General features: G+C 39.1%; 1 protein-coding gene across 3 annotated transcripts in view; it reads right to left on the reverse strand.

Annotated features, from left to right (window-relative positions):
• Positions 1-19,911, reverse strand: part of Foxo (forkhead box, sub-group O) — a 166,882-nt gene that overhangs the window by 4,404 nt on the left and 142,567 nt on the right. Inside the window, exons 2-8 of one of the 3 annotated variants that reach the window (XR_013493784.1) lie at positions 10,009-10,133; positions 9,728-9,922; positions 8,827-8,942; positions 8,240-8,469; positions 7,302-7,634; positions 6,008-6,325; positions 383-4,208 (exon numbers count right to left, since the gene is read on the reverse strand). Coding sequence is in view for 1 of the 3 variants with exons in the window: in XM_078177956.1 (XP_078034082.1) it covers positions 6,101-6,325; positions 7,302-7,634; positions 8,240-8,469; positions 8,827-8,942; positions 9,728-9,922; positions 10,009-10,133 (1,224 nt within the window). In the remaining 2 variants the exon portion in view is untranslated. Of the gene's footprint in view, positions 1-382; positions 6,326-7,301; positions 7,635-8,239; positions 8,470-8,826; positions 8,943-9,727; positions 9,923-10,008; positions 10,134-19,911 lie in introns of those variants that run through there. The other 2 variants (XR_013493756.1, XM_078177956.1) reach the window with 2 other exon arrangements.

Here is a 19,911-nt window from a genome sequence, read left to right on the forward strand (position 1 = left end):
GTGTTACGAATATGGATCGATATCTTCTGATATCGAGATATCGAGAGTTCCTTGTGGTATCGTTGCTTGGTAAATATCTCCTGAGCAACGATGTAACAAGAATTAACTCAGAGTTGAGAGAGACGTCGTGATAAACGGTCGAATATTAGGTTCCCCCTTTCCCGAATAAAGAGTTCTGTTGTTATAAAAATCGTGACGTTATTATTCAATATGCCGAGACTGCGCTCACGCAACAATATATATTTAAAAATTAGTCGTAATGTAGACTGCAATGTAGACGGCAATTAATAAGCATTGAAGTTTCTTAATATGTTTGAAACATTTTATTTATAATAATTCTTTCAATATGGAGGGTTTTCTTTTTTTAGACATTCACCATAGATTAGTTTATTTCATTACTTTATTTTAAGAGTACAGTAGAACATCCACTATCCAAACTAACACATATAAATAAGAGGATATTTAGACAGCGTTTTGGGTAACATAACTGCGACGTGTATGTCGGTAAATTTCTGGGACCCATATTGTCGAATTTCGTGGTACTAATTTAACGTTTATTTCATTCGATACGATTCAATTGTCCATCTTCGATGGAGACATTGAAACGTAAAGACATCTGCCCTGTTTGAAAACTTATTTCAAATGAGTTCATGATTCTCCAGTGCAAACAAAAACGTTTATTTACGGAAGTTCTCAAACGCACGAGTTTCATAAATTTTCAGTCGTGTATAATCAGCCACAGAAATCTATATATAAGGATGCGAGAAATAAAGCGGAATTCAAATTAAAATTAGAAAAATTACAAAACACTAATGCTCCCTAAACTTATCCCATACTAGTTAGCGTTAATAGAAATAAAACGTAGACGCGAAAAAAAGGAAATATGTTTCCCGGCACTGTTCGAATAGAACTATAAATTACCTTACTTGACCAGAAGTACTGTTAGAATTGTAGTAAAATTAATTATCTTTCAGTAATACAATCAACGTTTTCGAGAACAATTCATCGAATTCTAATTGTTCGTTTAACAAACCACGTCGCACTTCTAAGCATTCGAATGCAAATCGAAAATCGATCATTGCTTCAAAAAATAAAAAATGATCTCCTATTTATTCTGAAAGGATCAACTTAAACAAGAATGTTTTAAATTAAAGATTCGATATACAAATATTTTCATACAAAAAACTATTATATGCTTTATTACTTCTTTAGAATATATATATATATATATAGTTTATATATATATTAATAACAATAAATTCTTTTAAATACTATTTTTTACATTAAACAATTTATACCTGAGTATAATAAAACACGTTCCTTCTATAATATTAATATTTTATTTCTTTCTCGAAGAAGCTTGCGTTAAATAAATTATACAAATAAATTTGTGTGACTGACTATATGTAATTTAGTTACTTATCCGAGACCTGTCAACCGGGAATTTCATCGTAACGACCATCAACAATAGACAAGGTAATATGCATCGCAATAAACACTAGCACAGCGTGATTTACACATTACAGTAATTACGACAGAATGCCGGGACCCTTGATTAAATAACGAATGAGGAGACAAAAAGTTCAAGGAAGGTACATTCGAAAACAGACGCGACTGGCTCGTCTGTCCCGGTTAACAGGTGAAACGAACGAATTTCGATGTTCCCGATCGTTGAAATCAACTGTAGCGCTTTCGTTTCCTCGTTTCCCTGGAACAATCGGTTTTCTCGCCGCTTCGCGGATACAGAGCAAATTGTTCTTAACAATATCGCTATCATCAGTACGCATGTCTATCGCTATTTTCACCAAGAAAAGTCCTTAGAGATAAGTTTCGCACGTAACTGAATCTTAATCTTAAAAAGCGCAGTGCTTTCTTGCGAAGCACAGAAACGAAATGTCGCCGTTGGAAATCGGTTCGCGCCACGGAGTTTCCGAACTCGATCAAAGTTGCAGTCGGAAAACACTGCGCTTTCATGTTTCTTACGAATTTTCTCGGACGAGCGTGACGTTTCCCGGTTTCTTTGAATGCCTTTCGGCACGGATTAGCGTCCAGGAACCGATCTTTCGCGTGAAACCGCGACACGTCGCCTCCGCAATGAGAAAATCCGCGACGCTCGAATAGGATCGGCAACGAAGTGGCATACCGACGACAAAATATTACACTTTTACACGAATGTACAATTCTTAAGATTCCGTAGAGCGAGACGTTTGGATAATGGAGGTTTCACCATGTATATGCGCTTTTCCTCTCGAACTAACCACCATTACTTTTTAATAATTGTCTACAATAAACTTAGTACCTATTATATTAACTATTTAATTACACATCGTAGAATATAGAAATGGCTACCTATATTCGAAGAATTTCTCATTGATGAAAAGTGTACGAAGTTTTCATTACCTATTGTTAAATTCACCTGTCTTGTCGGAGAACCGATTACGCGACCGGATGAGTTCCGAGCGAACAATTCTGCAAGGTGGCCGCGCAGCCGTTGATCAACATTGCTCCCGTGGCCGATGCGTGTACAGGAAACGCGAATCAGGAGAATGGTCTGCTGTTGTTTATAACAATAAAAATAGCGTGTATCGGTTCTTTATTCTTCTGACATTTACCGGAAGAGGAAAACGACGTTGGATTACGACGCCCGGGATCATTCGTACCCACTGTTTCAAAAGCTTCGCCTGACTTCTCATTTTCTGCCGGCTAACTTAAATAGGTCGCAGCAATTGGATTCAGTCCCGTTCGCATAAACTGCTGAAAGTCGGAGCAAATTTGCTAATCTCCAACCACTGTTAGGAGATCCAGAATTGGTCACTCAAACTTGTCTAATGAATAATTGATTAGTTTAAGGAAGGAACCTTCAATGCGCAATTGCAATGAAATAATAACACGATGCTCTTTACTCTGCTCGGATGTCTGTTTCAATGTCAATCCATGTCTAACCGTATCGGATGTTAAAAGTAACTCGTCTGTGTTGCCTTACCCAAATTATGGTATTGAGTTTATTTAGATTTTTTACAATTTTTATATTAACATCTATTGGGATGAATAAATTTATTGAATGGTTTCCGGCGGCGGTGTATTTATAATTTTTTTAAATAATTCTAGAATTAGAATTGTCGAACTTGTGATTCGATCAGCAACGATACGGTTAGTATTAAAGGGTGCAAACTTTGTAGAATCACGCTTCGTTAAAGTGGAACATAGCAATGCACGTGGAATCAGCCATTGTATTATATTATTATTTTACATGAAAATGCTTATTTCTTCTTATACAGACAAATTCTCTCTCTCTCTCTCTCTCTCTTTGACGTCATTTTACGTAAAAAAAAGTGTTAGAATATAATGGGGAAAATGATTAATGATTGAGATATTTAAAAAAGTCTTCATTGAACAGTATGAAAAGAAACGCTTTCCGGTTCAGAAAACGCTTTCTAGTTGTTTTCGTATGTAAAATCACATGAAAGTTAACGCACTTTATTTTTCTTGAGAGTCTTATAGGTTGATTAATAAAAGCTATTCTTTATTTTCAATAAAATATTGCATTACACCTTTTTTGAAGAAACGTTATGTATGTTCCTTAAAAAGAATGATATTTTGAATACGCATTTATTTTATTCTATTTAAGCAACATTTGCTCACAGCGATGCGTTATGTTACCACAAATCGAGATATCGTCATATTTGCAACAGTTAATGCGAAGGCGGTATAAGTAAAAATCATCTGATTACTGGATCATGGGGGCATGAATTAAAAGTTCTGTAAAATGCAATAATACATATACAATTATACATATGTATGGTAATAAAGATTAAGCTTTCGAGAAGTGGTGCTGAACTAAGAAACTATAAAACTGACTATGACCACTTTTGAATTAAATAGCTTGATTAATTAACGATCCCCACGCGAATGTACAGATTAATTAATAAGCGCATCTTATTAAAATTTACATACCGATGGTATAGCGTAGCTATAACGTCGAATTCATTACAATTGCCAGCATCATATGAATTGCAAAAAGTACATCCACGGGTAGTAAAAGAAATCAAGCGACTGAAAATCACTTGTGTTTTTCGAGAAACACCGTGTAAAAACATTCTATACGCCATCGTGTTCGTTATAAAGAAACAGCAAGACATTCTCCGGTTTGGTTTCTTTCGTATACTCACCGTTCACGAGGGATTGTTGGCCGTTGGCTGAGTGAATACCTTGTGCACACGCAGAGAACGGAAGATTGTATTGAGCAGGTACGGTTAAGAGGAAATCATTATCGTACGTTTACGGTATTCCGCTGTACAGGGTGTTTCGAAATGAACGGCGCAGTATGTCAGACTCGACGATTTCCTCAAAAAAGGCTAAGCCAACGAAACAAACCGGAACGCTTTGCTGGAGAAGTTCAGGTTTTTGTGCCCTTTAGGCGTGCCAGTAGTTGTGAAAGTGGATGTTAGGCAGACTCGAAAAAAAGTCGAAACTGAAAGCAGCATTAAAGACCACATCGCGAAAGGATTAATTGCCTTTCAGCGATACGTAACTGATACGCGTAAATAAATATTTGAAGATCGGAAATATTTGACAGGTCGGTCCAGTTTCATAATTACTGGCACACTGATCGAAACGAGTTTGACTTTTTCGGTATTCGGCTACTGGTCTAAAGTCACGATTTCACTGCAAATTATTAGCAGAAAGTAAACGCCGTACATTCTTTGCTAGAAATTTAATGAAAATCAAACCAGCAAGTGCACGAATATCGGTATAACGTTCGCTACGTCTTCTCCATTGCACCGGAGATTCTGAGACACCCTGCACGAGTATAAAGACAACGATTCAGTGGCGCGCGGGAACACGCGAACAAATATATTCTTTTGTTTCTCTTCTTTAACAATAAATGGCTTTATTTAATAGAAGACTTTGTACATACGGATAATATACACAATTACAATAACTACCGATGGTGGATGCGTCAGTATTCCTGTTGAGGAGGTCGTACGACAATGTTGAGGTAAAACAGGTGTTACATATTTAAAGAGCAAACTGAATAGAAATATATATAAACAAATACGTGAACGGGCAACTCGCAGTTCCTAACAACGAAAACTTCTAACTGGGAAAATTCGAATTCTGATCGAACGTTCTGGGACCGTAAAACAGGTTGCACCAAGTAGAAATCCCCGAACAACTCGAAATTCAAATCGACGCTGAACAATGAAGTTGTGTTAGTGATCCGAGACCAATCGCAACCTCTTTCAACGAATAATTGCCAAGAAATAAAACATGCATAAGCGTTGGGCCTTACTATTTATGTCGCCTAATGGCAGTCAGTCTCTTAATATTTCTCGCTTAACTCTCTTCGGTGAAGTTACAGATTGTATCCAAATTATCAGAGCCATTCGCATGGACTGATCAGTTTGCGTTGAAACAATCAAGTTTTAAGAGAAACGCTAGCTACACAAAATTCCTATTACTTTCCTATAAAGTACCGATGCCTGCAAATTACAAGTATACGTTCAGCAACACCGCAGGCTACATTGTCCGTCACTGGGACAATAAATATATTTTTCTTATCGTGACTCCAATAATTTGACCAAACAGCTGTACATACCGTGACACTCGACTCCTTGAACATATCGGAACTAGTGTCCTTTGACCCGGTAATTCACTGTGCTCTTCTCAAATGTATTGTACTGTAGTAGTGAACTAACAGCCTTCTCTATTTTCGCCTAATTTTGACACACTATCGGCTGAATAGAATTCAACGCATAAAAAGATCGTTTCGTTCAATCGTGCCTCATAATCCCAGAAGGTTCGATCGCGATCCGAGTTCTCAAGTCTGCAGCCTTTCTTTGTGAGCCAGCTCTCAGAGCCTCGATCTCTGCAAATCGATTACTCATTCCCTAGCGCGAGGACTCTTCCTCAGCGACGAAACGGACCACCGGCGTGAGATCGATTAGAACTCTGTCGTTTATCAACGACCGGGCGTATTTCTTCTAACAGATAATGCTTGACTCACCGATGAGCTGTGCCGCGGACGGCCCTCGAATATCTGTCCGACCGTCCGGCGACAAAGGTGACGGGGTCGTCGAGGGTAATATAGGTACCATCGCTAATGGACCCATGACGGTGGCGCGGCTGGGGTCGCGGCGCTGCTGGTCACGTAGACACCCGCGCTTCCGTTGCCGGTCGCACCACCGACAATGTTGCTCTGTGACATCGAACCGTTTTGCCCGACGTTGCGATCGCTCACCTGGATCGCGGTCGTGCCCATCACGCCCGCCTGTGGAAAGTTGAAGTCCAACGTTCCGTCCATCGACAACTCGTGCTTGATCACCTGTAACAAGAGTACGATATACCTTTTAGAGGATTGCCAATAGAGTTTGACTTTGTGGAAAGATTGTAAGATTGTCGGAAGAAGTTTACGTCTTGTATTCGGTCGAGTCTAACGGAGATTCTATTCTCTTGTCACCAATATTTAAATACCTAACACGCACTATTCGAAAACCAAAAAATCGGCAACGCGAGCAGCAAGGGGAATCGTTCGCCCGCATCACCTAATTAAGTTTTCTGCCCGGCGCGTAGCCAATAATGATACAGGAAAACTGAAAAGTGGCAGGGATTAAGTGGAGCGGTCAGCTAATTCTCCTTGTCTCTCGCGTCGATTAGTTTATTAGTGAGAGCATATCTTTCGGTATTCGAATAGTAAATATGCAATAAATGTAAATGTTATGTTTCTTCTAAGCAATTATTACAATCGAAAATGTTCTAATTATTGTAATAAGCTAATGAAAATGTCGGCTGAAGTGTGAAGTGGTGCCAAGAGCTTCGAAACACGAGAGTAAAGGACTGCATGAAGCACGACAGCACTTTCCAAGCGTTTCTTTGCAGCAAAGTGCGACGCAGAAATGTACAGGCGATAATCGCGACAGGTTTAAGGTATTGTATACGAAGAGGATGTGGTACAACTTCCAGTCCGACATCCTTTATTTTCTACGAACGCAACATGCAGCAGGTTTTGCGTCGTTGCGCAAAAGAAGTGGGTCCTGTTACTTAGTGGTGACACGAGTTTTATGCAATCTTATCGAATGAAGTCGTTTTTGTATCATACGTACGCCGTATTGAAATGCTTCAGCTACTTGCGGAGAATGTCTTAGATTGGTACTAATTCGTTAGATTTGCGCGATAATTCTACTCTGTGTAATTACCGACCGTTCCAAGGTTAATCTAAATATGCGCGATCTAAAACGCAGCGTTCAATAGGCGCAATAGAGTAGCCGCTGAGGACAGACACAGGAAAAACTAAAACTTACTTCTTCGACGTTGCAGTCGAATCCACCGTGCAACGACTCGATGTTTATATTCAAATCGTCGAGGATTGTGGAGTTATTTAACGCCCCCATCAACTGCCCCATCATCGTGCTTGGTGTGGGCCCACATGGTGTTGGTGTCTGCGGTGGGCTAGCTCCCGTCGGGACAGTCTGCGACTGTTGTTGTTGTTGTTGTTGCTGCTGCTGTTGTTGCTGTTGACATTGTTGCGTCTGCATTATGTACTGCAGAGTCTGCTGTTGACTGTTACCCAGAGCCGTGGGACTCGGTTCACTTTGCTGATACGACGGTGACATTCCAGCTACTGGACTTGCAGTCTAATATCGTTTCGGAGAGAGCAAACGGAAATTCAAATAACATGTCCGTTCTTATCGATATCATTGTTTTTATAAACCCCGCGCAACTGTTACGACTGTCTCCAGTGTTTCTCAACATTTTCGCTGTGCTCAAACGTTTACATTGCGTTAATCTTCAACCAATCATTTTTAACAAATTTATATATAATTCATTAATTTCAAATTTCTTTATAGAATTTAATATATCTTGGCGGGCGAATCCCGGTTGGAAAATACGATGTATGATTTCCTCGATTATGTAAGAAAAATAGGAGAACAGCATAGTTTTACCACATAGTGGCTAAAAACGAAATTACGTCTAAAAACATAATAAATCAGCGTCGACTTAAAAGATACGCCGATGACTGTACAGGGTGTTACTATAATAGTGTACAGCGGGTATAGACTGTGTAAAACTTGGAAAATATATAGATGAGTATTCCAATATTATAAAGTATATGAAGAGTATAGGGATCATACTCGCATTTGAGACAAATATATAGGAAACACCGTACAGTTAATTATTGTTTGTCTCTATGAAATGTCTCAACTTTCGTGAATCGCATCGACAAAATGTTTCTGCTCACCATTTGACAGGCACACGGTTGCAGACCGTGGGTCGTGCATCTTTGCTGACTCGCAGGCTGAGGTGTCGGTTGCAAAGCGAAGGAAGGAGATCCCGCTGAAAGGCTGTTGCTTCTCTGATACTGGGTCTCGTAATAAGATGGCGGAGGACCGGTCTGCTGCTGATGACTCGGTGGCGATGTCTGATACATTTGATAGGATTCCAGTTTCATCGTTTCCGCAAAGCTACCGGCTGCGTTCGCGTTCATTGGAAAAAAGAGAAGATCGATTAAACGCTTGAAATGCAGATCGTTGTTTTGATTCTAAATCGTCGTTTAGAATCACCGTCTTAGAATCGAACATTCACGCTGACTTTATGCATTCACGGTGCTCAAGACTTTGGAAGGTAATGACTGATATTTCGTGAGTCGTAAAAATATTTAGCAAACATAGTTTAATGAAACAACTGAAAGTTGGGTACAAACAAATTTATAAATCTCGTTAAGATGCACTTTAAAATTTCTATTTTTTTAAATGTTTTAACTATCTAAATTTTAAGACGTGCTTCTCTGTTGACGTAAAAAACCAAGTAGAAAACATTCACACGTACCTAATTGTTCTGGGCTATAAGAGGTAGTGTATGTTGGCGTCCAATCCGGTTCCCCAGGGAGCACAGGGATTGGACTCAATCGACCACAAGAGGAGGCGTTACTCGGAGCTCGAGGACTTAAATGAAAAGAAATTCGACTGTCAGTTAAACATAAGTACAACAAATGATTCGAATGTTTCTATCATCAGTTCTACCGACTTCTTAAATTGAGCAAAACGTATTAAGACGTAAAATGAGTCATGACGTATATAACTATTATTATAACTAAAATCGAGATAAAAAGCTTACTGTCGCGTCATACGCGACTCACAGTTAAAACCACGCGTACAATGGAAGCACACGTAGTAATTAACACAATATCTACCGGCAATGGTTTTATAATTTTTGGAACTTCACAATTTACAATCAAAATCTTTTTGATGAACTGTTCGATGGGAATAGCAATTTCAGTAGTGCACCAAGTCACTCTCAGTAATATAATCTATAAAAAAGATTTTCATATGAGTGAGTTAGGATCATAATGGCGTAAGTCATGTTTTTCTCATTGTCAGGAATATTGGCACCAATACGTATATTATTCACCGATAAAATTTCTGGTTAAGACAATTCCTGTTTAAGTTAATTTATAGTAATTTTATAATCTATTTCACTTATTCTTTCAACATTTTGACACGTACAGATTACATTTTAATACATAAGTCAAAATAGTCTAAAATGTCATCTGTGCCACTATAATTCCAGCCCGGGAAGGATTAAAATTCGATTAACAGGTTTCCGGTGGATAAAGTGTCAAGAATGGGTAACGAGCGCGAAAAACTAAACGCGTTCAAATAATAATGCATATGCTTCGAATAGTTCTCCTCGTTTTGTTTATCTTTAATTTGCATCGAATTCAAGCTACCGGAAATCGGGGGAGAGCTGAAAGCTGCTTCCGTGTTGAAGAGGGCTGTCGGGAAAGTGATCAAGGCCCTCGTTCACGCTGTTACTCGGGCTCGGCGTCACGTCGGCTTGCAGTCCGCCATTCCTTAGCGCCTCGATCTTCTTTCTCGTGCGACCTGGTCGCTTCTCCAATTTATTAGACTCCATTGTTATAGCCCTGCGAAACACGGCGAATCACGTGAAACACTCCACGCGCAGCCAACTAATTTGCACGTCAGAGAGGCAACAGGTTGGGTGATTTACCTTCGTCGCGAGGACTTGCCGGGCTTCGCGTCCCGGTTGATCATCCACCAAGAACTCTTGCCGGTGCCTTCGTTCTGAACCCGCATGAACCGGCTGTGCAACGACAGGTTGTGCCTTATAGAATTCTGTGAACAAAAAGAGCATTTATTTGTTACCACGTACCTCGAATAATTCCTATACCAGAATAATATTAACCGAGTTCTCCGTATATACTATCAACATGCGTTTCTATTTTGTTTCTATCGGTGTTAAACAAAATATTTCCGACAATTTTATATTGATTTACTTTCGTAACATAGAGATGTGAGTCAAAAGTCATTTCTATTCTCTCGTATTCTACATCCTTTATTTTATTTTCATCTGCGAAAGAACTTTAGAATCGAATCGTTTGGCGATGAAAATTCTAAAAGCCTCGGATCTTAGTAATGCTGTTTGTTATAATAATTCTGCCCACATGAAGTTAATAAAATGAAAGTAAAATGTATTAATATTGTAAAAATATTGTTTAACATGATTCGAGATTCAACAATCATTTCAATGCGTTAAAAATAATATTTAAGCTTCATAAATTCCATCTACTCGTTCTTAACGTAAATGCATTCAATTCACGGTGTAATGAATATCACTCGTGCAACTAAAATTCGCTAGATTCGAATGAAAATAAAGTGAAGTTTAGTTTGACAATTATCTTCTCGGCGGGGCAAATAAATCCTTTTGAATTTTTCAATGAACGCCACACCGATCCGTTCCCACTGCAACAGTATGATTTCAATTCCGCCGAAATTTACGACTCTCGGACCCAAGTACATCTTCTCTGTTCACCGACTGTCTCGCCGCTATCGATATTTCGATTCCAGCTTCTTTATTGTCTTAGGTTCGCGAGTGACGCTACCGACTGAAATCTACACGGGCGATTGCATTGTCAGGCTCATTTCGTACCGTGTACAAAATCGATCCGGGAGACTGAGTCACAAGAGATAGGTTTTATAATACTGTTCTCCGTAGACAGGGACATGTTCCTCCTGGCTTGTTCATTAGGCAAATTGAATCGGCTACGACGCTACGGTACTTCCTCCCAAAAATTTTCGGAAAAGCTTCTACCCTAATATGAAAGTAGCGTCGCGAAGCGATAACAATTTTCCTTCGTCTTCGTCCAGCACGCGGGGCGAAGGAGCTTTTAAGTAAAGAGGGCACGATACCGCGGCAAATAAAAATTACTTTTTTGAAATTGTATGGCAAAGGGAGCGAAGGTACGATTAAGTTTGTCCAATAGTCTGCAATGTCTATGTCACTGAGAAATTGTACACGCCGAAATGTTCCTCCCTATTATAGGGTGACATCGGACACCTTTAGCAGCACTGTTTCAAATTTTGGTTAAATTTCACTATGCATTAGCGGTATACGAATAAACTTGAAAAGATTTTTCAAAATATTCAAAATTGTTAATTTTACGGACCCACCAAGTAAAGTGTCAATCTTTTTTCATTAAATCATGACTACTGAAATATCAAATTGATGTGAATACAATTTTCGGCGATTGTAGTAGAAAAATAAGAGTATTTAAGAAAAATAATATTGGTTGAAAATATTTATTGCTCCACCATTTATTTTGCAATTGTTTTAAACAGACGCGGTAAGCGTAATGTTGAAAATATAGACACTTTTCAAATCGTAAATCACTTCTCCTTTTGAAAATTTTAAAAATATTCAAGTTAGTAGATTTCGCTGGTCCTTCCTATCTAATAAAAGATTTATGTTGTTGTACACCTGGCATTTGGTATACAATAAACCTCGTATAACACCCAGATTCGTATAACATAGTGCAAGAATTACGACAGCGTCTGCGTAAAATGATCAAAAATGGATCGTATAATGCTGTATGTATACGGTGTTTATGGGTATACGTGTGCATATATGTATACGTGTTTATAGTGAAGCAAGAGAAGATGAGATTATAAAATATCATCAGCGAACGTAAGTACACAGAGATAAATATAAACGAAGTAAATACATAAGTTTCATTATTTGTTTTAAGTTCAGTGAAACTTATTTACGAAACATTCGTAAAACATATACATTGTGGTCACATTTCAAACATTCAAACTTTATTTCTTTTAAAATAAAAGCTCCATATCTACACTGTAAAATATAAATGCTTTTGTCGGTTTGTAATGAACTGATCATTCTTTCGTTAACAATTTGCCATTCGACAAACGCACGATGCATAAGAAATATGTGAACACAGAAAATTATTTTTTACACAATCGAACACAGTATCTCGGAAGTATTATCATACATGAATTGATTTATTTCTCTCATACAGTTGTAGATAATTGTATAATACATCGCAATCTTAAAGATTTCTCGAGATTAAAAAGTACGAACTGGGGATTTTATGCATAAAAAAGTGAAAGGTCAAATACAAAGTGGTAAACTAATTAGAAAAATTTTGGGGTACCTTTACATTATTTTCATTTTGTTACAATTATTCAAAGAGAAAAGACCTTTACATCCAATTTATATAATTCTTATAATTAATTTAGACAATTTTTATTTGATTACTCTTTGTATATTCTCACGTTTTCAATCCTTCAGAATAAGTAAACCTTCAAAAGTAATTTTCAAATCTGAGTAAACGATTATAACGACTACATGAGGCTAACAAGCAATATGTTAAGACGACAGGGCTGCATACTCCCTTTACACCCGAGTATTTCTTAATCACAAGTTACCGAAAAGTGTAGCAAAACTACCTAATTTAAACCGACGAAATCAGTAAGGCTTGCACATCGATGCACTTATTCTTCACGTTGTGTAGCTGTGTACCGTGCGTGCTGAAATCCCAAAGAATAAATCCGTCCTAAAACTCGTTACTTTCACTGCGAGCTTTATGCTGCAAAGTTGACCGATCGTTCCGCGGAATACATCGAGCAGCCGGTCGCCATCGGGAAAGCTGAAGTATTTATTGACGAGGCGTTGTCGCGAGTACCAGCGAGGACGCGATTTTACGATCGATTCGCATCACCGATTCCTTTTACCTTTTGTACGGTGATAGACCTCGTAGGGTTCACGACGACGATCCGAGCTATTCGAGTCGTTCAGTCGCTGACTATACGGTAGAATTTTACAGCTCTATCATTTCTCCGCCCTTATCGACCGTACGCTCCGAAGATGAGAACATTTTTGGCGCCGTCGTTCCGATTTTTAAATCGACCTCCGCCGTTCCACGTTCACGCCGGAATCCGTCGAAACGAGTCCTACGCCACATAAATGTATCGCTGGAAGTTTAGCGGACTCCCGACTTGTTGGAAGGAGCCAATCAGAGGCCGTGGGAGGGGTTAACAAAGAAACAGTACGAACTGGAATCCTGGTATTTTTATCAAACGGTTCTTAGAGAAATGGAAGACATCGGAAACGATCGCGTAAAGTGATAAGTGTTACAGTGCGCTCCACGTACGATGAAGGGTTCGCAGCAATAAGGAAGCAGATCCATTTCCTACAGATTTTTCTGTATAAGGTTGTTCGCCACGATGTTTCATTGTATTTTGAATTGTGTAACAAAGAAATATTTCAAATTATTGTTCAAATTGTTAATAGGAATATTTGTTGAACATCGATTTATTGAAACTGTTGGTTTAGTCAAATTCTTTAATGAGAGAATTGTTCGCTTATTTCTGTGATCGCTTTAATTGTTCCAGGTCCTATACTTATTTCTGTGAAATTGCAGTTGAAGTAAAAGTATAATAATTGGAAAATTTGTTAGCCCGCAATTTCATCGAAATCTAAAGGGTTGCACAAAATACATTCTGAAATTAATGTCGTTTGGTTATAGATATTTAATTAAAGCACCGCAGCAGCAGTGCGTGTCTCCGAAATCCCTCTTTTAACTCTGATACATTTCCTATACTCTTTCATGTTTTATCCGCTATATCCCGTCTAAAGAGCGGAATTTTATGCATTCGTCGAGTTAAAAATTTCTGAAATACGAGACCGAGTTCATTTTCATGATATTCGATACAATTTCGTTATACGCTTAATTTAATCATTGTAATATCGGAAACGTATATTTATAGGGGAGACTGATGACGATTTCAACCATTGCTTTTAGAACACGATCACTCCTAAACTATTGCATTTACAACGACAATCATTGTACACAATCTTTGTCTATTTATCCGAGATTATTTGGTTGCAATGGATTTGCTGGGCATTGGGAAATACTGAAGTTATTATTAAAATATGGGGAACCATAAGTTACCTTTTAAGTACTTGAAAGTCATTTTCCTCCTTATGCGGATGTATATTTCACATTTACCTAAGTATTATAAATGAGTGCATCCCAAATGTTAATATACATTAGACACTCGAACCGTGACATAATATCTATCATATATTTTGAGATATTTAACGCGTTACAGCCGTCATCGATCTCTACAGAAAATGTTTAGAGTTCGAAATATTCATGCCTTCAGCAATGCACTCCCTAAGAAGGGGTAAAAGGTGAACCTAATAACATTGTTAAGCGTTAAATATTCTGCTGCCCCCTGAAGAATCGTGAAAGTGCCGCAGTTACAATTTGTATTGCACTTCATAAAAAAAATATAGGAGGATCTAATGAGTATAAACGAAAGAAGCTGAGATCGCAGCATCCTTCGCGCCAGTTGAAAAGTCTCGAGAACAGAATCGGGGTGCCATTCAACTTAATGAAGCTAAATGATAATAATCGCAGCAACGACATGAGATTTCTTTGGAGAGAGCTGGACGCCAGGCGACTATTACTCAGTACACGGGAACACCGTAATTTCACGACGGATGATTCGCTCGCATATCGGTGTACTATTTGCAGTAGGAAACTGATCCAGTGGCGGGGGGCTGCAAGAGAAGAGACAAGGGGACAATCGAGAAACGGGTTCTATCGAAGTGGCTCGTTGATTCTGGCGGGAGCAGTCGGTGCTCCCGCGACCGTCGATAAACCCTAGCACTTTCGTCAAAAACCGTATAAAGTCTGTAGAAACAGCCGGTCGTACGCCGGCGAAAGGAACGGAACGAAGATGGGGAGTCCGATCTGGAGCCGCCGGAGCCTGAGGGTGGTTATCTCGCTCCCGAATGGACTGTATAACGCGTAATTTATGGAGTATACACTTGTCCCGACTGTCCTGCCGTGGACATCCACAATCTTCCGCGTGGGCGACGCGATAACGGAACTCGAAAATCGTTTCTGCGACGAAAGTGCGAAGACGGTCCGTTTAAAGGCCCGCGGATGCGCAATCCACGATGACCGTCGAACATCGGATTAATCGTCCTTTTGCATTAACGCATTCCCAACAGATGACTCATGGTTAAATCTTCGGATTTTCTTGTTGGCGTCCGAATAACGTACGTACTCCAGCGACGCGAAGAACGATGAATTTGAAGTTCGGTTGACTGGTTATCGTATATTTATTTCGTCTATTTCGTTTTGGATTCCACGGATGCATGTTTCGCTTTTACAATCTTGCACATAGGACTGTGAAATTGAATTTATCTTTTTACATTAATCCTAATAAGAGATCTAAGAATTGGAGGAAGATCGAAGAAATGAGTTAAAAAATATGCGCAAAAGAAATCCTATACCTAGTATGGCTCACGTTAGAGTTTGCAGATACGAATGCAATCCTATGAATACCTCGTTTAATCAAAAGACGCGCGTCAGTTCCACTTCAGTGCTCGTCAACCATCGATTAATTGAGCTTGGAAAAAAAAGCGCATGAAACTGCAAGGTGACAGGGCTGGCACTGAACCGATCTACGTGTCCAGGAACTTCCATCAGCCAGCAAAGTTTGAAAACAGCCGAGAGGAGGGAAAGCGCAGGGAGCTTCGATCAATTATCCGCACCTATGTCATGATAAACTTTTGAACTTTCCTTCGAGATATCTGGCCGACTCTTTTCTATTTGCCGATAATTCAGCCGCGATAAAGAGACCGGAGCGAGGTCTAGACTCTGGGGCCGAGTCGATAAAAGAATCTATTACCGCAACGGCGGGGTCCAGGAGAACACAGACCACGAAATTTTTCAGCTTCCGCGAGATCACGATATATCTGTTTCTTTATCTGCCGGGAGGATCGCTTTTTCGAGTCCGACAGAAAGGCAACGATTCTCTACCGAGAAGATTCCCGATCTTCCCTGCGGACTCCGTGATGAGCAACGTCGCTGACCTTAAAACCGAGCGTATTTTAACTATTCGGTTACGTAATAAGTGGCGACCGCGATACGCATTTTGAAAAATGTTATATGAAATTGTTTCTTCGTGGTTGCTGAAATAAATGAACATATCGGATTAAGGATGGTCTAGAGCATTTCATCGTCCGTGTCAGCAAGTTGTTATTTAGTTTCTTATAATTCCGTAATTGAAACATTTTATTAAAAGCGCGGTCTGTATTTTACCTCAACGGAGTTGATCGTCACGCTGATTACTAGAATACTTAATAATTTTCTATGATAAGCCAGTTTCTCGTCAAGAGATTTAGTGTACTTACGTACGGATAATGTTCGGACGATGCGTCTCTTCTCAACCACAGAGTTCTTTAACACATAACTTGTAATACCTTCTTTTAAATTTTAATTGAATAATAATGTGCTGTATTATCAATTATATTCTTTCGTTAACGATCATGTCCAGTCAATGTTCGGAAATTAAACATGTCAGAATTATGAGTTGACGTTTTGGAAGATACAATTTAACGGTTTAAATCAATAAGTAATCAATTAAATACGCACGCTAACGGCTTGTACATATTCTGGCTAGCGCTGGATCTTCTCCGTTCTGCTGTTAGAACACTAAATCTCTCAATGTTGCGAAAATCTGTCGGAGAGCGGCCATTTTATGGCATCACGCTTGCGTCGGAAGTCTTGGAAGTCTTGCGTAAGGCAATATGCCGTTGAATATTAGAAATTATTCCACGATGACGTCAAAGTAGGGATTTTTAAGAAGATCCAGAATTAGAAAGGACTTTTAGAAAATACAATTGAACACTCTTGAACTGCTTAGTCTGAAGTACAGGTATAAATTTTGTATATTTCAAACTCTTGTGAGTTTTTGAATGTACATGCATATATATTTTTGCTGTGAAAGTGTAGTAACACTGATTTTTCCTACACCCATAATCTGTATTCAATCGTTTCTCTAATAAAAAGATACAACTTTTATGTCTTGTATATCTGAATTTACTTTCAGTTCTAGAGTTTGATAACGGAATAATATGTTTCGATCGCAAGCGTAACCGGCTATTACACGCGAAAGGTTAATAGAACAGTAAAACTTCATTCATGGGAACCCGTCGAGAAACAAGCAGTTCATGTAGCTATTGTAGGTGGTTCATACAATAGGAATTGACCGACTTCTCCCATTATTTGAAACTTTTCGATCAAATAACTGAAGTTCATATTCAGATAAGTGGATTTAATTTGTACGTCTTGCTTAATCGTCGGATTATAGCAACGGTAAAGAGTATAATTGATTTTGTATATTTGGAGCGATGTTCGGTACTAGTTCAGATAATAGTAGTTTAACTAGGATACACAAAACTGATATGTTATAACATATATTTTATAATAAATATAGCTATCCTTTTATAAAATAAAGAAGAATGTGTTCTTATAGAGGAATTATAAGTTCTTTAAGTATCGTGTTACTTGTTACCAATGTTAAGCGACGAGATTATTTTGGTTTTCTATATCTATCCTAAATCTATCCTAAAACGGTTCTAAAATTGTCGAAATTTCGGATCTCCTTCCACCATCGGTTTTATGCAACATTTCAGAATTTCATCTCCTATGCCACGTCTCATGTATAATTTCCAAGTGAGTTGTCCAACTACGTTTCACATGCAATCAACTCTACCGCAAGACCATTATCCAAAACGGTTTTCTGTACAAATTAATAAAGATGGAACCTGGCACTGTAACTAAGTAACCGTTTTGTAATCTGAACATTCACTCTACTACGATCGAGTTTCCACCGTAAAGGGTGGTAGAATTTCTTCTTTTATTTTGTTTATTTCTGAATAGACAAATATCCTATTTGATAAATACAAAGTTAATCGTGTCCGAAAAAGAACCAGAGGTTCAGCAATTGATCGCCTCGAAGAAAACGGCTCCATTGGTCTAAATAAACATACGTCTGACAGAAAGAACAAAACTTTCAGCACCTCAGATCTCGCACTTGGCTCTTTGATACCCACGTCGTTAACACCGGGAATTTTCGGACATTTGACATAAAGGTTTCCGAGGTTGCAACGATTAAAGCTGGATGGAAGAGATCGAACGTGTTTTGACCTACAAAACGTCAAATTCTCTAGAAAGCATGTAAATTTGGAGATCTTTAAAATATGACAGAGTCAATATAAATATGCTAGTGTGTTTCTCTATACGGACGATTCGGCACAGCGCAATGTGGCTTCAGAACAGTGGAGACATGCATCGTTGGCGGGAAAGAAGAGGCTAGGTAAGAGAACGAGAGGAACTAGCTCAGTGGAATGCGAATCGGCCGATCAAAGGAGGAAGCGAGCCGGGGTGAACGGAGCTGAGAGAACGCCGGGCCTGTTTCCCGGTATCTGAGAGCAAGGAAATGGGAATAGAACTGATTGGAGCTGTTAACGTAAATACGCAAGAATCGACGTGCGCGATCGGAAATCGGGATTAGCGAATTGGCTCACTGTTTCCCTCTTATATCCACTTCCGCCGGTCTTTCTATTACTCTCTTTCTCCTCAGGTCTTTTTCCCCGTGCTACCTCTGCGTCCTCGTCCTTCCCGAGCGTCCTTGCTCCTCATTTCTCGATTCTGTCTTTGTCCCCAACTCTTCTCTATCCACGGCCAGCGCTGCCAGTTCGCTGCCGTCTGAATTGTACGTTCGATCTCGCATTTGGCTGCCAGTCCAGGTCTCTGATTTAAGTGGTTGCAATCGGCCGGAATTCGCTCGCCGGTACAGCTTGCGAGACTCGAGGCGAATTAACCGAGTCTTCATGTCGCAGAATTACAAGCGTCGGCTGCCCTACGCGCGAGTGTAGTCGTGTCTCCTTCCCGATATCTCTTGGCACACGCCCCGAGCCCCAGGGCGGACCGTGCTCTTTGTTAGCTCACTTAGGGCCGTCGATTTTTCCGATTCCCTGAAAGCCCAATTTGGACGCTGAACGCCAGATATGTGCGTCGTTCCTCGGACTGCAGCGGCGAAATGCGTACACTGGAGACTAAGTTTTACCTTGCTTGATTTCACTAGATCGTGGTATTTCGCTGACTCGTTGCCATCGAAAATTTACACGTTTCTTGTCTAATCCAGTGTTTCTCGATCGTTTTTGGGTTTCATGGTGATGTAAATAAAAAAGACGATGCGTACGTAAGGCTGTTTAATTTGTCCTTTTTATTGTTTTTTGTGCTGCAAAGAGTCTCTGTTTGAGATACTAATGTAATCAATTTCGAATAAGTGATTTACGACACTAAATTGATCTAAATATGATAAAGGGAAGGGTAATAATTATTGCCAGAAACCCATATTCTCTAGACGTTCTGCCTAAGTTCTTACATTCATTCAGTAATATCTATGTTCAATGACTTTACTTGTATTTTTGTATGCCGCGTCAAATATCCTCGTCCGACATTTTTAATATGTTAAGGGTTGCATGGTGGATAATATAAAATACCACGCGTGTCAACATCACACAATGTCATGACAATATCAATGTATTACATTTCTGCGAAATAGTCCTTTAATTGATACATACTTAGATTAGATAATTATGTCATATCCCTTATGCTACTAGTCTAAACCTAAATCATTTGCAATATTAAGAGAATAAACAAACTGAATACTTCCTGCCCATTCAGAATAATGCAGTCTGAAGTTGTTACAGCTGATACAATGCGATATA

This window comes from Augochlora pura, chromosome 1 (genome assembly GCF_028453695.1).
Source record: "Augochlora pura isolate Apur16 chromosome 1, APUR_v2.2.1, whole genome shotgun sequence".
Taxonomy (NCBI): Eukaryota; Metazoa; Arthropoda; class Insecta; order Hymenoptera; family Halictidae; genus Augochlora; species Augochlora pura.